This window comes from Egretta garzetta, unplaced genomic scaffold (assembly GCF_000687185.1).
Source record: "Egretta garzetta isolate BGI_Z169 unplaced genomic scaffold, ASM68718v1 scaffold51, whole genome shotgun sequence".
Lineage (NCBI taxonomy): Eukaryota > Metazoa > Chordata > Aves > Pelecaniformes > Ardeidae > Egretta > Egretta garzetta.
The window spans coordinates 4515234-4532936 of record NW_009258549.1 but is presented as its reverse complement, the minus strand read 5'-3'; the positions used below and the strand labels follow the sequence as shown (position 1 = coordinate 4532936).

The 17703-nt window shown below is 43.5% G+C and overlaps 3 protein-coding genes across 3 annotated transcripts in view; 1 reads left to right on the top strand and 2 right to left on the bottom strand.

The window, feature by feature from the left end:
- Positions 1-80, bottom strand: part of MEI1 (meiotic double-stranded break formation protein 1) — a 41012-nt gene extending 40932 nt beyond the window's left edge. The window contains exon 1 of the mRNA XM_035903196.1: positions 75-80. Coding sequence (XP_035759089.1) covers positions 75-80 — 6 coding nt within the window. The remainder of the gene's footprint in view (positions 1-74) is intronic.
- A 265-nt stretch (positions 81-345) lies between these two features.
- SNU13 (small nuclear ribonucleoprotein 13) lies at positions 346-2037 on the top strand. The gene is made up of 3 exons (XM_009647775.2): positions 346-381; positions 484-604; positions 1512-2037. Exons 1-3 carry the CDS (start codon positions 346-348, stop codon positions 1772-1774), a joined length of 420 nt encoding a protein of 139 aa, XP_009646070.1. The 3' UTR covers positions 1775-2037.
- Positions 2038-4749: 2712 nt separating this feature from the next.
- XRCC6 (X-ray repair cross complementing 6) lies at positions 4750-17411 on the bottom strand. The gene is made up of 11 exons (XM_035903227.1): positions 17307-17411; positions 16650-16788; positions 14471-14725; positions 13438-13621; positions 11938-12124; positions 10297-10465; positions 9029-9190; positions 7995-8124; positions 7204-7304; positions 6155-6268; positions 4750-5331 (listed from the first exon to the last, which is right to left on the bottom strand). Exons 1-11 carry the CDS (start codon positions 17355-17357, stop codon positions 5135-5137), a joined length of 1689 nt encoding a protein of 562 aa, XP_035759120.1. The 5' UTR covers positions 17358-17411; the 3' UTR covers positions 4750-5134.
- Between the last annotated feature and the right edge of the window lie 292 nt (positions 17412-17703).

Genomic DNA, 17703 nt, shown 5'->3' with positions numbered 1-17703 from the left:
TAACGCCGCCCGTGACTTCGTTGCCGTTCCGCTACGCCGTGGATGTTAGCCGATGGAAGCTACTTGTCGTTTGCAGACATAAACCCGATACGTGCTCTTCTCGGGAGTTCTTTGAAAGTCGTGTCTGAGCTTGTTAACTTGCCGCTGGCAGGAGCTTGCTCCTCGTGCACCGAAACACTTTGTTTTATTAAGTATCCCTGGTAGCAAATGCCTGAAGACTGCCCTGTACGTTCACTGCTGCTGGTTTGTAGGATGTAAATTGGCGGGCTGTGGGGGATGCTGTCTGCTTTGAATACGAGAAGAATCCATTTTCATAAATAAAGTGCCGTGGGATTTTTTTAGTGCATGTGCAGAGCAACCGAGAACGGCGAGGTGACTCCGGTAGTCAGTATATGCGGTGGACATGATGCCTGCCTAATTGTTGTTCAGAACAAAGCCCCCTTTGCTCCTGTTGTAATACTCCTTACTCCTCCCTTTCTGTAGAGTGAGGCAGAAGTGAACCCCAAAGCTTACCCCCTGGCTGATGCACAGCTCACCAAAACGCTACTGGATCTCGTGCAGCAATCCTGCAACTATAAGCAGCTACGCAAGGGAGCCAATGAAGGTGAGACCTGTTGCGACGTGTGCTGGAAATCGGAGCGAGGGTTTCCTGAAAAGCTGTGGCCAGAGATTGTCTCTCCTCTCTAGATGTGGGCTGCTAATGTTACATAGGTCTGGATATCACGAGTGTCCCTCTCCTTCCTCCTCTTCCTAGCCTGCTTAAGCAATATTCAGGGACAGAACCAAGCTGTCATCTTCTCAAGTGTTTATGGACAGTTCTGGTAGATGCCAGATGGCTTTGAAGGGGACCTTTGGAGTTCTCCTAGTGCAACCTGCTCAAAGAGCAGCTCCCTTCACGGTTGGATCAGGTTGCTCAGGGCTTTGCCTAGTCAAACTTTTATTAAAACAATCCCTAAGGATGGAAACTCTACAGTCTCTCAGGACCCACGTCCTGTGGCTTAAACCCTCTTGTTAAGGTGGTGGTGGGGCAAATACAAAGTTACAGCGTGTCCCCAGAATCTCCCCGAGGCAACAGTCACAGATCTGCAACTTGTCCTTTCGCCCGTGCACTCATGAGGAGAGTCTGGCTCTATCCTCTTTGCAGTCCCTGTGAAGCAGAAGACGGCAGCCGTGTCCCCCCACTCCCACCTCGTCCCTCTCTTCTCCAGGCTGAGCAAACCCAGCTCCCTCAGGCTCCCCTCATCCGTGGTGCGCCCCAGCCCCCTACCCAGCAGCAGCCCTGGGCTGGCCTCGCTCCCCATGAATCCCTCTGCTGCGCTCAAGGGCAGTGCTGGGCACGAACCTGGGGTGCAGCCCTGCGAGTAACCCCCTTCCCGGCCTCCTGTGGCCTGGCCTCCTGCTACCGCTAGATCTCCTTCTTGCTTGTGCCAATTTCAGCATCTCCCAATGTTGTTTTTCATTAGATGTGCTTTCTGGAAGGACCTGGACTTATTCTTCGGTTTCTTTTACAGCCACCAAAACGCTGAACCGAGGGATAGCGGAGTTCATTGTGATGGCGGCAGATGCGGAGCCCTTGGAGATCATCCTTCACCTCCCTCTTCTCTGTGAGGACAAGAACGTACCTTACGTGTTTGTGCGCTCCAAGCAAGCCCTGGGCCGGGCATGTGGCGTTTCCCGGCCTGTCATCGCCTGCTCCATCACCATCAAGGAGGGATCACAGCTAAAGCCTCAGATCCAGTCTGTCCAGCAAGCTATAGAAAGACTGTTGGTCTAAAAGCCCATGAGTTAAAGCGTGTGTGGAATAGGAAAGTTGAGGTCAGGGGGAATTAATGTCTAGCTTCAGTTGAGATTATAGTTTTGGTATCAGTGTTCCATTTCAAAACACCACGTTTTTGTTTAATAATGATTCTTAGTGTTTCTGCCTCTCCTTCCCCCCTCTTTTCTATTATTCCACTCCAACATACTCATTCTCATTGTATTACTTCTTGAAAAGTGATTGTACAACTGTATTTCCTGTTTGATGTTTTAAAGAAAGAAAAAAAAAAAAAGATCCCCCCTTATCCCCATGTTTGCCTGCTCAGGGCTTTTTTAACCATCAGCTTACTCCATGTTGCAGTATTTCTGCTAAGCTTCAGCCTCTCACAGGTGTGAGTAACTCTGTGTTTCGGAACGGTTTAGCCTGCTGAGGAGAAGGCCTGTTGGTTCCCTGCAGCGTGTGTGCGTGCAGACTGCTGGAGTGGTTGCCTTAAGCGATGGAGCGGCGCAGCCCGTGTGTAAGGCAGGCTCGGAGCCAAGATCAGTACGCATAGCACAACCCCTTCTCTTCTTGAAACCAGACAAGAGACTTCTGTAAGAGGTGTATGGGGAGTGGAAATCTTACGGCAGTGCGCAAGGGGAAATCTCCTATCTTGCTTATTTTTAAATACTGACTTTTTAAGAAAAATAAAATTGCTGACAAAGCTAAATATAATTGTCACTCCCTTGGGGAAGCATTTGCAACTAACTGAAGTGATCCTACTTGTAAAGCTAAACTGCTCAGAGCTGCCTGAAGATTATTGCAGCATGGTAGTTCATGTTACCTCAGTTTTCTTTGTGTGGACTGTTATCAATGAGCTGGGGCTTCTTAGGGTATTTAAGTACAAAACACCCGGTAGAGAGCAGCCTGCTGTGGTTGATGCGTACCCTACATATCTCACACTTTTAGGGAAGCTGCTGTACTGTAGCCACCTGACTAAAGATAAACCTTGTAAGTCATGGCCAAGGCAACGGAGAGCAAGAAATATTTCAGATAAAACAACTTGTGTCTCAAGAAGAGAACGATAGATAAGCTCGTGTTCTGGAAAAGCGTGAAGCAGCACCAGCATACTGGATTAGTGGTGGTTGTATGGAGCTAGCTCTAGTTAAATGTGTATTGTGTAATGCATCCACATATGGCTCTGAGCGGAAGAGTCTAAACCTCTGTGTTGGAATGGGTCGTCTCAAACCTGCCGTCTATTGCACGATGCCAAAGCAAAGCTAGCGTGGGAAGAGCAATAGTTAAAACAGCAGAAGGGAAAATAATAAGTTCTGTAACGTTTCCACAGAGGCACTAACATATATAACCTCTACTAACTTCAAACCTTTAGTAAGTACATCCCAAGCAGATGAAATCAGCTCAGGAAAGACTGAAGACAAAAATGTCTGTATTTTTGTAAGTGGCTGATAACTAACATCCTTGCTGAGGTGAACTTAATACAAAGATTTTAGAGTCCTTTCATTTGTATGAAGTTTAGAAATGCTGCTGTTCCATTCTACTGAAGCTGACCGTTGAGCTAGTTGTGTTTAAAACCACAGCTTTGCAAAGGACTTGCCCTATTGTACCATGCCAAGACAGCTGATGTAAGGCAAAGCACATAAGGAGCAGAAATAAAAGATTCTTGAGCAAACAAAACTGTCTTAATTTTCTGCTCTGAAGCCTTCCATCACCATCCCTGTTGAACTTCTGCTTAATGGAATAGCCTGCTTTAACAAAAAGGAAAAAAAAAAGCCAGGAGGAAGATCTAATAACCTAGACAAAACATGCCACAATCGTCCAAAGCCTGGAACGTACTGTGCCTGGGGGTTAGCAAACCAAGAGAGAAGTTAAGAAGGGCATTTGGGGAATAAAAATTCACAGAATCAAGGACAGGACAGTCTCACTATTTTATTGTGTTCAATTCAAGTCTTGCTTAGACAAGCATTTACAGTAACTTCTTTGCCGAAGGGCAAAATAAATTGATTGCTTAGACAAATCTTTATTAAAAATAACTACTACAATGCCGGCTGACTGAAAGTCCAATAGACTACGTAGCTTCAATACTGCAGAGCTCACATGGGCTAGCTCCTCATTCGAGAGAAGCCGTGGAAGCGAGCAGCGTGCTGGCACAGCTAGGGTGGTCACAGTGCCAAGAGAGCAGTCACAGGCCCCAATACGTGTCCCACACTACAGCACAGGCACGACCTTAATATAGGACTTAATTCTTCAATAAGCTGCTCAACAGTTTGTGTGCCAAACACAGGAATCCCTAAAACCACCACACAGACCAAAATGGATTCCTCACATATCCCATGTTTGCATCCCGTAGGAAGTTAGAGTTTAGCTAAACAATTAGTACTGTTTTCTAGAGCAAGGGGAATGATTATTGGGTTTAATCATCTTGCACTGCAAGACAAGTGGAGCATGCCAGGCGTGAAAGTTTAAGAACCAAAACATAGACAGCCCCAGATGCAGCCTCCATATGTATGGTTTAAAAAAAAAAAAAAATACTGGCAGTAACAAGGGCTACTCTCCACAACTTGCTATTTTTTGATTTCTGAAGCACTGATTTGAGTACAGAAGCCTGCATGGTAGTCTGACTCATACTTGCTGCAGCGGTGGAAAAGCTCTATGCCTTGTCAGTATAATGGGGGTAAGCATTTGCAGCCTTCCAGGGAACATAAGGTGGTTTTTTTTCCTTTTTTAAACCAGCTTTTGCTATTACCATTTAAAAATGGAAGACCTGGCTGCGCAGCTTTGTCAAGGGATGGCTTTTTGCCAAAAGGATTGGCTGCCACTTCTCAGTAATTATTTTTTCCTTTATGATCTGCTGGTAATCTTTGTAACACCAATAATAGAAAGGAACCCAATTTGATTACAAGTACTGATACTGACTGGCTGGTTTGGATAGTAGGAGAGTAATACACCAATTTTATACCCTCTGTAAGCACTCAGACTTGGCTGCTGCTTGAATTTATATGGTGCCGTTAAGACAGATCATTCTGTTTTCTTACATTGAAGTGAATTTTGCTGTCTTTATGATGCAAAGATGGTATAGCCAGCGTCGCAAAGTAAGAAGTCCAACAAAACTTTTATTAAGAAACCAGGAAGGCACAACTGTGTTTACTTGCAACGGGTGACCTGAGTTAGCAGGGAGTCTAAATCTGCCTTTGGCTACTGTGAACAGAATCCAACTTTACCAAGATGTTTCACAACTAAGAGTAAAAAGTTTCTCCACTGCGAGATTCAGCAACATGTAGTTGCCTTCTCCTCCACAGCAAGATTAAACAGACACAGCATCCACATAAGACAACCAAAACTTTAAGCAGATGGAAATCAACCAGGGCCTTCTGCTCCTGCTTAGTTCTCTTCGAAGTATTCAGTTAGTGCATCCATGAGCTCCTGCTTCTTCCCCCCACCCTTCAGCCCACAAAGCCTGCACGCGTCCTTCAGAACAGGTACAGTGAGTTTGCCTAGAGTGCCCTTCCGCACATGATTCCGCAGCTCATCTTTTGAGATTTCTACCTTGGGCCTCTTCTCGGTTTGACCATCAGAAGCTAGAAAGATACATTTTAGATCACCAAGATTTAAAAAAGCTTCTTAATAGAAAGACATCCACGTTTCTTACACATACAACAGTTAATGGCCGTGAACACATGGTACTTTAGCAGCTACCTACACTCTCACAGCCCTGGTTTCCATATTTTGTTTTATAAAGTAGGTGTCACTCACTACGTAAGTCATATAGTATATTTCACTGATGTGAGTTGTGTCAAACTCAAGTATGAAAGTTCGTATTCTGATGGAAAGATCACCCCCAAATGAAACTTTTAAGGGATTCTCATCTAGACAGGAGAACGCAACTATTCCACAGGGGGTTCAGATAACTGACACTCCCACTTTATGCAGTGTTTCATAGACAGCCAAACTACACATGCACTTCAGCATTACTTAGACATTTAGCCCTAAAGATGTCTATCTTTGACTTGCTAAACAGCCCATGCGTAAAAGTCTGCTTCCTCACCAAGAACACAAACTTAAAGCATGAACTGTTTTACTACTCTGCTGTAAAGACCCCAAAGTTATTAATAATGATAAATAATAAACAAATATATATTCTGCAGCAATTTACACACATTGCTTTCTATACGTCTCTCTTTTTTCACTATCCCGTCTCTCATTCCAGCAGTCCAGCTGGATGCCACAATATCCTCTACTCTCTAAGAATCACCACTGGATGTAAGTCCACTTTGTCGTGGAGATGAGTAAAGAGTTATTGCACAAGCAGCTTCTTTAAACTATGAGACAAACTGAAAACGCAGAAGCCTCTAAGCAAAGAACACAGACACCATGTTGCATGTCTGCACCGTCATTACTTACCTTGTTTTCGCTTTACAGCCTTCTCATCAGGATTGTAGTCAGGGGGATAAACCAGCTGCTTAAACTCCTCCACCAGATTGCCCAGCCTGCGGTTCATCTCTTCAGCCTTTGGCACTGGCAAAAGAGAAATATTTGCCCTCTCAAGAACAAAGTGATCACAGGAAAGTCTAAACAAGGCCATCATCAGATATTACAGAAGCACAATTTTAACTAGTATGCAAGTGTCTTGCAAGCATGCAACATACAAAGACCAATGTTAAGATATTCACAAATGGGAAAATTACAGCTCTTGGTAATACCAAGAGTTTGTGTTATACATACCTAAAGGACTGGCACATACCCCTGAACAGGAAATATATTTGCAGAACAAAACTGACACAGTGGAAGTGATATAGAAGATTTCCTACCTGGTTGCACTGTCACCCAGGTCTAATCTCAGACATTTAAAATACAACAGGTTACTATCTAAGGCTGTAAGTAGTTTGAGGCAGAATGGCTTGTTCTGTCATGTATTTATATGATATCCAGCACGGGGACCTAGATTATTTGTTAGGTATCACTTTAAGTTACTCTAACACTATTCCTGGAGTGCAATACAGTATTAAAAAAGGAACTTCCCCTTCAGGAGTAGGTTTCTATCCTTTGACAAGATAATCCTCTGTAGAAACTCTCACAGCCACAAGGTGGCATCATTGCCTCCTAGCAGAATAATTCTCTAAGTAATTCTGCCCATTTATCAGACTGAAATATTAATTAGGCTCTTGAAGAGAGGAATTTCAGAGAAAACATTTGTCACCATAGAAAAAAGGTGATTCAATTTTAATTTTGGAGGATAAAGTGATCAATTTTTCCTTTATCTTAAAAGCAACAGCATTAGAAAGTAAGGCTTCAATATTTCAGAATGGACACATCCAGAATTCTACATCTTGGCACTGCACACAACTAAAATATTTTTAAGACATTTGGGTTTGTAGTAGCACATCTCTGACTTAGAACAAAGTCAAGAGCCCTCTACCGCACCTCCCTTCGCACCCACCAATAATTCTCACTTGTAAGATCCTCAGCTTGTTCTGGTTCCATCATATCCAGCGCCAAAGCCTCCAGATTCCTGAAGTGCTGCTGCAAAACTGGGTTCTCAAAGCTATCAGTCCTGTCAAGAATTCCCCAAAGTATCAATGTATGCTGCTAAGACAACAGACAAGACACGTAAGTTCTGCCACCAATATATTTCAAAGCAAAACTTCCCTCTTCCCCACATAACAACCCATCTCATCATAAGAACTGCTTTTCCTCTTTCAGTTTACCTGCTGAATCACTATCCTGTCATGCATCAACCACATTAGAAAGCTGCGCAAGACTTAGAAAGCTGTGCGATACAAATGGAGACAGTGGCATTCTACTTTAATACCAGTTACGCTACTTTGCACATACCTAGAAAAAAATCACCCATAAAAGCACTTCATAAAATTTATCCTATCTATAACAAAAAAAGCCCTAACTGCTCGTGCTGAAGTCCTCTAATTTAAACGATCCAGGTCTGATCTGCAACAGATTGGCAGAACCACAATAAAATGCGATACCTCTGCAACAAATGACAACAGCCCAGAGAACAAGAGCAATTCTACAAAGAACTCCAGAATGTGCTACATACTGCACGTGGTGCTTGGGTATTCAGAATAATTAAGAATAAAGTTTGGACAAAGCTACTGCAAAGGGAAGCAATTTGTATCAAAATCCCACCTTGTGGACACCACAGCTGAACAACCTACGCAACAGAGCAAGCAATAGCATTGTGTTTTCTTCCCTGTGCCACCCCCTCACACTATTTATCTCCACGCACCTGTATTTGAATCGGAGTTTTTGAATTATTTCCTTCATTTTGTCCACCTGCTCTCGACTGGCTGGTACCTTTGGTGTAAAATCAACGTTCCGTTTGTCATCTGCGTACGGTAGGAAAATGACATGGAAACCTACACAGAAGAGAGAGAGCAGATAATGGTTACGCAAAAACATCGCCTCAAAACAATAGTGTATGGGAAAGACAAAGAGGCTAGGTCTGATGACTCCCCAAACTAGCTACTATTTTGCTGTAAACAGCCGCAATCCCTAACCTCCTAGTACCCAACAGTATGACACTCAGTCCCAATCTCAATGTATATAACCGGCATCACCAATGGCTTTTTGAAAGAGATTCAAACTAAATGCATAGCTAAGAGCTGGAAACTTGTTGCCTACTTTTTATACACGAGACCAACTTGTGCACCTTCTCCATCTCTCACTAGATATGAGCTTGAAAAAGGCTTGTTTGAAAATCAAATTAATGCCCCTATTTTATTTCTGAAATGCTTTACATTGTACACAAGCAGCATTATTCCCCTATTTACATCCTTCCCAGAAGAGGATCTTCCAGTTAAAGAGGTCAGAAAATGGAAAAGAGCAAGCATCTGCTTTTGCTCCCTGATCATTCCCCACTCAGCTGCTACAGTGCAAGGCGCAGTATGTGAGCTTATTTACTTAAGGCTTTAAAACGTATCCAAGAATAAAATAAAATTCAGGGAAAGACTTTCTGTCTAGTCAGCAAACAGAAAAAAATGCTTTTAATTTTTAGGTCAGTTACTTGAATCTGCTAAAAAAAGGCAGGAGGCAAGAAAATACTGTAGCCGTGTTACACCTGAGCAAGCACTGATGCAACTGGAGTTTTAAAAATAGATTGAACATCAGATGCTACAATGACAAAACTGAAGAAAGGGGACATTGGAAAGCACTCTCTCCACTTCGAAGGGGAGCAGCACCAGAATATTTTTACGCAATACAGCAGTTTATTATGCAGACTGCATCCAATCATGCAGGGAAAGGCAGCATCCCTTCCCATACCTGGAGGGGCTATCTGCACTTTCTGCTCATCCACCTCTTCCTCCTGGGGAACCAGAGCCACAAAGCGAGGGGGGGTGTTCCGGCGGGCGGTGTATCTGCACAGTGCCATCACTTCCCTCTCCAAGCATTTCATCAATAAGGCATTAAATAGCGTTGTACTCCCTGCAAAGTAAAGACTGTTCAGGAACGTAACCCCAGATATTACAGTTCCAGTACCTGGGACTTCTTTGAGATGTTTGCAATACTCCAGAGCTAAAAAACAATTTTTGGAAGGGGGAGCCCTCAAAAATGACAATGTTACTGTCTCTCCTGACCACAGCAGTGAGAGTTCTGGTGAAAGAAACAAAATCACTAGCATATGAGCAAGGAAATACAGTTGAAAACTGGAAACAGGTATCTACAAAGCCTTTCTCTGGTCTGGTGGGACATCATAGTAGCAGCACATCATAGGACCTTTTGCAGAAGTAACAGACTAAGAATTCAGATTGCGTTATTCCTCTCGAGGCACATGTTTGCTTTGTATTTACCAGATACAGTGGTCAGGAAAAGACTGACATATAAGGTGTTTGATTCAGGAAACTGCTAAGCTGGAAAAGCTAGCATAAAGGTGGTTCTTTACTCAAACACTGCAAAGTATCTGGTCATAACCCAGCCCTCTTTATTCACTGGGAGATTGAGGAGCTGGAGGTTTTTTCTTTACTATTGCAGCTTGGGATGGATTAATACCGTATTTCTAGGTAAGTAGACTTACATATACACATAAAAAGGGGAGAAAAAGCAGTCCTAAGCATCCTCTCCTTCTCTCTTTACAAGGCTGTAAAGTGCTGTTAATTCAACTGTACTTCCCAAGTATGGTATTTCCACTCCTAGCTGATATGGACTTAAAACAGCAATTATCTTCACTACTTTGGGGTTTGTTTTTTGTTTGGGGTTTTTTTAACCACCTTTGCCTTCTTGTCAGGTACTAGGATCCTTCACTTCCATGAATGACAAAACCAAATATTTTGGGACTAGATCTGCACTGTTTGATTAGCTGCTTGTCATGATGGATGAAACATGAAGCTCAATCGTCTCTTCTGCTGTTGAAGAAAACAAGAATTACCTGCAGCTGAGAGGAGCAGTAACAGTTAATTCTGTACTTTTTAACATTACCAAGTTTTTAAGTTAGACAAAGATTTTACACTCAGTGATCCCCACTCAAGCACACTATGAATCAGCTGGTTACCCTAATGCAAGCTGGTGAATCTTCTCCTGCCATCTTTACTTACCACTTACTAGGGACTCCTCAGGATAGATGAACTGGGAGGGCTTGATATGGTGGTGCTGTTTTAGCATTGAAAGTGGTTTGAAGCCAATCAGAAACAAGCCTGGAGAATCAAACCGTTTTAATTCTTCCGTTTCCTCTTTCTCCAGCACAATCTGTCGGTTTCCGTATGTCTAAAGCAGGGAAGAGCAGAAAGTAGTGCTGCCAGCATAAAAAAATTGTGCCGGGGAGGGACAGGAAGAGGATGCAATTGCTGTCTTCCACTACTGAAAAGAGGGTTATAGACAAGACAGAGCAAACTCTCATCACTACTGCACACTGAAATGATAAGTCACAGTCTGTGACCGTTATCCCAAGGGAAATTACACCAGGACATTAGCAAAATGTACTTTCCTAAGACAACAGTTAAGCCCTGGCACAGAGGGGCTGTCACGTCTGATCCTTTGAGCTCTTCAGAGCTGTCCCAAACCCTGAGCAACCTGATCTGGTTTTGTGAGTCTTGCTCTGGGCTGGGTTGGACCAGACATTTTCAGAGGTCCTGTCTGATTCTAAACTTCCTTCAGCAGATGCACGTCAGCTACCTCTCCTGGCAGAAACAGTGATCAAGACACAGTGCTTTTCAAGCATCACTCGTAGGTCACAAAAACATATTGTAGTCCAGCCACCAAAGTTAAGACATCAGGGCTTAATGCTTAGCTTTGTGTTCATCTCCTGTACTTTATTTCAATAAACTAATATCCAGTATAAATAAACTTAATATTTAATCTTAAGACAACAACTTCAAGAGCCTTTGGCATGGAAAGACACAAAAAGTGCACTCATGACAATATACATATAAGGCTGTGCCTGAACAGAACATGACATTCAATCTACGTCAGCCAAACTATTAAGCAGGAAGGCAAAGCAAAGAGCAAAATAACAAAAACCAATGGTAATATACCTTTTTTCGTTGTTGGGAAAAGAGCTCCACCCTTCCCCCCCCCCTTTTCCTCTCTGGGCAACCTGTTCCAGTGTTTCACCACCCTCATTGTAAAGAACTTCTTCCTTATATCTAGTCTAAACCTACCCTGGTTTAGTTTAAAACCATTACCCCTTGTCTTGTCACTGCTGGCCCTACTAAAAAGATTTTCCCCATCTTTCCTATAGGCCCCCTTTAGGTACTGAAAGGCCGCAATCAGGTCTCCCCGCAGCCTTCTCTTCTCCAGGCTGAACAAGCCCAACTCCCTCAGCCTGTCCTCATAGGAGAGGTGCTCCAGCCCCCGGATCATTTTTGTGGCCCTCCTCTGGACCCGCTCCAATAAAATGGACAAAATCCATTCCTAATGATAACAAAAGATAACACCAGCAGCGACAGCACAAGGCCACATAAGGTCAGGCTCTGACAACCTGGTTCTGCCTTACAGAGAGAAATGACCTGTGTTCCTGAGTGCACTTCCACCAGCAGCTACGCTTCCCCAGCCAGAAGAACAACTCACTCTCACTCCCCATAGCTTACAAAGTGACCAGGCTATCCCCAGGGGCGTACAGATGTAAATACTTCTGCATCTGATCTTGGAAGTGAAATACAAAGAAAAGCAGCAAGAGAATCAGCATCTCCCCCCCATCACAGAGACAGGAAAAAGCAGACACATAATCAATATGTTACCTGAGCCCTTTTTGTGTCACTAGGCAGGAGCAAGCTGCCTGTTTTTCCATTAAACATCCTTGTTTTAGTTTTAACTGGTTCATTAGTTTCCCGATAAAGCTTCACTGGATATGGCTTATAAGCTTTTCGAACAAGGTTGTAAACACCAACAGAAAGTGACAGATCTTTGTTCAGATACAGATTTAACCTGTGTAAGAAAGCAGGTACAGATTTGAGACTTCCAAAAGATCACGTTTGCAAAAGAAAGGCATTTCCTCAGGTAACTTGTTTCCTCTGACCTTCTCCTATTTTCCTCCCCCAAAATCAGACACATCTCTGGAAACATACTATTACTTGAGTCATAATCTCACTTGTATTCTTGCCATGCTGTCACTTCTGGTCATAATAATTATTTAAACACCAATAATTTACCATATTTCTTTCACCTTTTTTCACTGTGAAGGGCGGCTATGCTCAAGCAGAGCACAGGACAAGTTCACATTTGGGCACCCCACTTGTGCTTAATGAAATGTGAACTCCGCATTCACACAGCTGTTCATGTAGAGAATTCCCCAAAAGAACTCCATCAAGACAAACAATACCATAATTTAAGAAAAATAAATAAATCAGAAGTTAGAAAAAATTCAGAAGTAAAGGTTTAAAATTGGAGGTAGTCTTCAAGTTCTGAGAGCAGAACAGTGAATTACTGTGAATGTTACTTCCTCTCCTCTAAAAGCTATCACTGGTATGGGAATCTTCCTCCTCAATTATTAGAAAACTTGAGGAACATTCCCAGAGGAGGAAAATAAAGCCATGAGCAAGAGCAAGAATGCCAGTGACAACAGCTCAGGTTGGGGATTTTTTTAATATATATTAAAAAAACCCACTAGGCTGTGAAGTTCATTCCCTTACTATGCTTCCACATCATTCTGCTATGAACTCACTCATTAAAAAAGCCAACTGTTATGGAGTGTGTGGCTCCAAAAATATTTCCTATCTGCTTTGTCAAGATCCCTTTAATATCTCTGTAAGTATCTCTAATCTTTCAGTAGGAGATCAGAAGTACCAAGATTGTGTGAATCCACACCAAGTGCCAACTATTTAATAATAGGCCAAAATACCTACCAGTCACAGGGAGATGAAATTTTGCTAATTTAACACTAGTAAGAAAAGTCTCGTTTCAATCAGATTTCACTGTGAACTAATCATTTTACTTGTTGCAGATTTTTTGTTAAGTATTTTACTTGGCAATGATGTCATTTTTTGAAAAATTATCATTTCTGGCCAAGCCCACACAGAGGAAAAAAGGAGGCCCAGCTTCACTCTCCATTATCCTCATCCACCAAGGACAAATATCCTTGGAAGCTATGGAACACCAATCTTGGACTAAGGAATTAAGATTGAGAAATGTAAGCACTGATGCCTTTATACACCAATCATTCCAGAAGAGGGAGGTGAGATGGAGTCTAAAAATAACATCAGTTGCCTCCACTGAATGAAATAGCATAACTAGGCACAAACCTGACTAAAGTCCGTTTCTTTGTCTCCTTTGCTCGTACTTTCTTCATGAGATGTTCCAATTTCTCTGACTCCTCAGGTTGGATCCCAAGGTCCTCATCCTCTGCTACATTTACGATATCCCTGTAGAACAGAGAGATATCAAACCCTCCAGGCTTCTTCAAGTGCATCAAGTCCAGGATGATCCCTAGAAACAAAGAGATAAGAGGATCACAGAAACTGCTTTTTTCTTACATTGGTGTGCTTCTCAGTAGTCTCAGATTCCTCTATCTAAGCAAAGAATTTAAGCAAGAATAAGCTCCAAATTGTCATCTGCACCAGATGTGAAAGTTTCTAGGGAAAGGGGCAAAAGACATTCTTCAACTTCAGTCAAAACAACGTAGCCTAGAAAATGTTTCCTCCCTAATTAAGAATCTGGACAACATTGTGCATGAAACGGCTCTGACGAGCTCCTATAAAACATAATCTTACCTCAGGCATAGAGGGAAGTAGTAAGTTCAGAAATTCCCCTTTCCCAGTTATAAGGGTTAACAGATTAAGGAAGCCTCACAGCTTCTAGATCCAGCACATCTGCTGAACTCCAAAACCACTGGTTATCTCAGCTACACAGTTGAACTAACGAAGCATTTGCTCTCTAGTCTCTGAGCTCAGGTTGCTGTTCTTCAGCTAATTCAAAATGGAGCCACTAAGTAATTCTCCTCTTGTGTTAACTTAGTGTTATTATTCCCTTCCTGGAAAATGGTGGAACAATGAAACAAAGTAGAGTTTGTTTTCCATGGCCTTTTCAAGTCCTGATTTATACTACAGAGTAGAAAAAGAGATCCCGGAAAATAAGTGTTAGTTGTTGGATACCAGATTGGGTAACAGATTTTCTACTTTAGATTAGGTAACAAATTTCTAATTTAGAACGCTTCAGAAAGATTCCCCAGTTCTGATGATTTTACATTTTTCCACCACAAACTTGCAATGCAGTTAACATCTGCTGCAAGGACACATCACTTCTATTCTGCCTGAAATGAAAGTGGAAAATAATGACCTGTGTCTCTCAGATCACCAGCTCTGGTCCTGGCCAGCTTGGCTTTAGCGTTGTCATTGGCATGAGGGTCATCCTCGTTGGTGAAGAGCATAATCCTTTTGTGGCTCAGTCTGACTCGGACATCACTGAAAAGATTAGAGCAGGCCCAGAGTGCTTCACCCAGTGAATAGTCAGCATTGTGGCCAAAGGTCTCACGGAAAAGTACTCGTCCTTCATCTCCCCTGTAGCGGTCCAGCTCTAGAACACGCTTTGCGCCTAGAGGCAATAACAGCATTCATGTGCATTAGAAATACTGAAAAAAGTACTGCAAACTCTTCTGAACATGCACTGACGGTCCCTTGCAGCTGACGTCCAAGTAATGTCCCTTAGCACCTCTGTGGTGGTGCCCTTCCAACACCTGGCTGAGAATATTGTTCCAGATAGCCTAATATTTGCAATATTGCAAGTCAGTTACCACTTGAAAGCACCTACTATGGCCAAGAGGACACAAATTGCCCTGGCACCTTCCTGCTGGAGGAGGGATCAAAGTATCACAAACCTTCTACACTAAAAGGACAAGTTCTCAGCGGGAAAAGCAGCAATTGCACCCAGAGCAGAGGCATGGCAGACTGCTGCGCCATCAGAGAAAGGAGAGGAGGCTGAAATACATCCTGCATCTCCACGGCATGTTGGTGATGAGGTGGAGAATACCTCCTGCTCCCTTGCCCCACACGCTAGACAGCATGAAGCTAGAAGTCAGATTCAGCCCATAGATCACCACACGGAGCACAGCAACATTCAGGGCAGGCATCGATGACCTTTTTAAAGCACTGCGGATTACTCCAGCCCAGCGACGATTCCTTTTCCCACCTGTCTAATAGAAGATTCTCTGTCTTCTCCCATAACTCTACAACAGGAGACAAGCCTTCACTTTTCAGCTAATGCGTTCTACAGAGCTTCTTTGTCCTTCACTCAAATTCTATAGCAGTTTTGAAATCTCACCTGAAAATGTCTCGCCCCTTTTACTATTTTACTTTCACTTCCTCAGCTGTCATTTAATTAACAGCATAAGTACATTTAATTAATGTACTTATAACAGCATAAGTACAATTATGTACTACATAACTAACTATACTATTTCTCCCTTCTCCAGAACATGCTGCTCTTCAGGGGCAGCAAATATACAATTCTCTTCCTTTTTAAAAAACAGCACTCACCTTTTACCTGCACTGTCTTTATCAGTACAACAAAGCTACTGCTTCTAACGCAGGGAAAAAGGCAAGCAGGGAAGGAGAAGGAAAAAGGATGAGCAGGAAGCCGAAGGCGCTTGCTGCCAGAAAAGGGAGAAGAACCTAGGGCAGTCTTGTCAGGTCCCCATTGTAATTAATTCTGAAACTAGGACAAGGCATAGTTATTTCAGGAGAACCCCATGTGTTATTAAACCTGCACCTCCTGGTTAAGAAAACAAAATCAAACTTCCTCAGAGATAAAGGCTGCTATTAAAAGTAGACAAAATTCCCTCACAAGACTCTCTGCTGTCAGAGAATTTGTCACCACTAGCATCCATTCTTTGCACTCCTCCTACTACCTTTTCCAATTCAGCAACTGGCACTCATTATCAAGCAGATGCTAGGTAATTCTAAAAAATTCTAAGGAAATGGAAAATTCAAGAATTGCAATTTTTTTCATGAAAATAAGAAATGTTACACCCCAAACAGGTTAACATATTGGACAACCTGTTCTAGCTGACCCTGCTTGAGCAGGAGGGTTGGACAAGATGACCTCCAGAACTCCCATCCAACCTCAGCCATTCTGTGATACTCTCCATCAGCTGGAATCCATGGTGCCTTCGCACGTACACGCGCTTTTCTGAAGCGCGGCAGACACCTGATGGGCTTTCAAGAGTTCTGGTTGAGATCCTCTTAGGTTTAGCAGAGAGCAAGTGATCCACCACATTAAAATAGAAGAGGAGAGGGATCTGCACCAACTGTAACAGAAAAAGCTAAGCTCCCACTAAGCTCCTAAGCTTTCAATAAATTTCTAAATCTATCCCCCCCCGCCAACACATCTCAGTAATGGAATTTTTTTGCTTGTCTGATTGGTCTCTGTTTTCAGAGAGACCAGTTACTGACAATGCCTCTACACAGATTTCCTTACTCCATCTTTCTACATAACCTTTATACTACTTTACTGCCTTTACCTGGATTGTCCAGCTCCTGAAGAACATAGATGTGCTTGAAATCTGCTGAGTTCTTGTTCTTTTCTGTACCATAGAACACAACACTTAACAAGTCCCTGTCACTACTAATAATTTTGCTGGTATACACATTCCGGATGCACTGAAAAAAACACACACAGGTCAAAATACAAAGAACATCAGTTGCAGCAATGGTGCAAAAGTTTTGTCTTTGGCAATTAGCAGTTTATACAAGTAGGCTCTAGCAAACAGAAGAACTGTAAAAAACGCTTTTAATTTCAACAGGAGAAAGAATTTGGGATCTTGTTTTTCGAGAGGCTTTTTTTCAGTACACAGCCTTAATGTATTTTTCGTTACCAGTCCCCTTCTACAAGCAAGATCAATGAAACAAACACTTCTTAAATACACCACCCTGAACGCGGATTGATCGTTCATTCTATAGCCACTTCCCTGACCGAACTCTGGACGCGGCCTACCAGGCAATGGACCTTTCCAAACCCACCCGCCACTCAGCGAGCCGAGTCGCTCGGATTTCACAGAGACCTTATGCCAACAGGCGAGGCAGAGCCACACGCCGGTAGCCATACCCGTGGCGGTTCCCAAGGCGATCCCGGCGGGGGTGGGGGGTGAAGCACGCCGGGGCTCCCTGAGCAGCCCTACCTGGATGGTCATGTCGAAGGGAGTCACCCCGTCCCCGTCGGACTCAAACATGGCCTTGGAGGCATCGACTAAGAAAATGAGGCTGTCCCGGCCTGAGAACCTGTAGTCCACTAGCCGGTAGCCATACCCGTGGCGGTTCCCAAGGCGATCCCGGCGGGGGTGGGGGGTGAAGCACGCCGGGGCTCCCTGAGCAGCCCTACCTGGATGGTCATGTCGAAGGGAGTCACCCCGTCCCCGTCGGACTCAAACATGGCCTTGGAGGCATCGACTAAGAAAATGAGGCTGTCCCGGCCTGAGAACCTGTAGTCCACTAGAGAAGGGGGAGGGGGAAACAGTTTTAGCAGCGGCCTCCTCCGCCCGCTGACCCCCGCGGGCGGCAGACCCCAGGCTGCCCTCC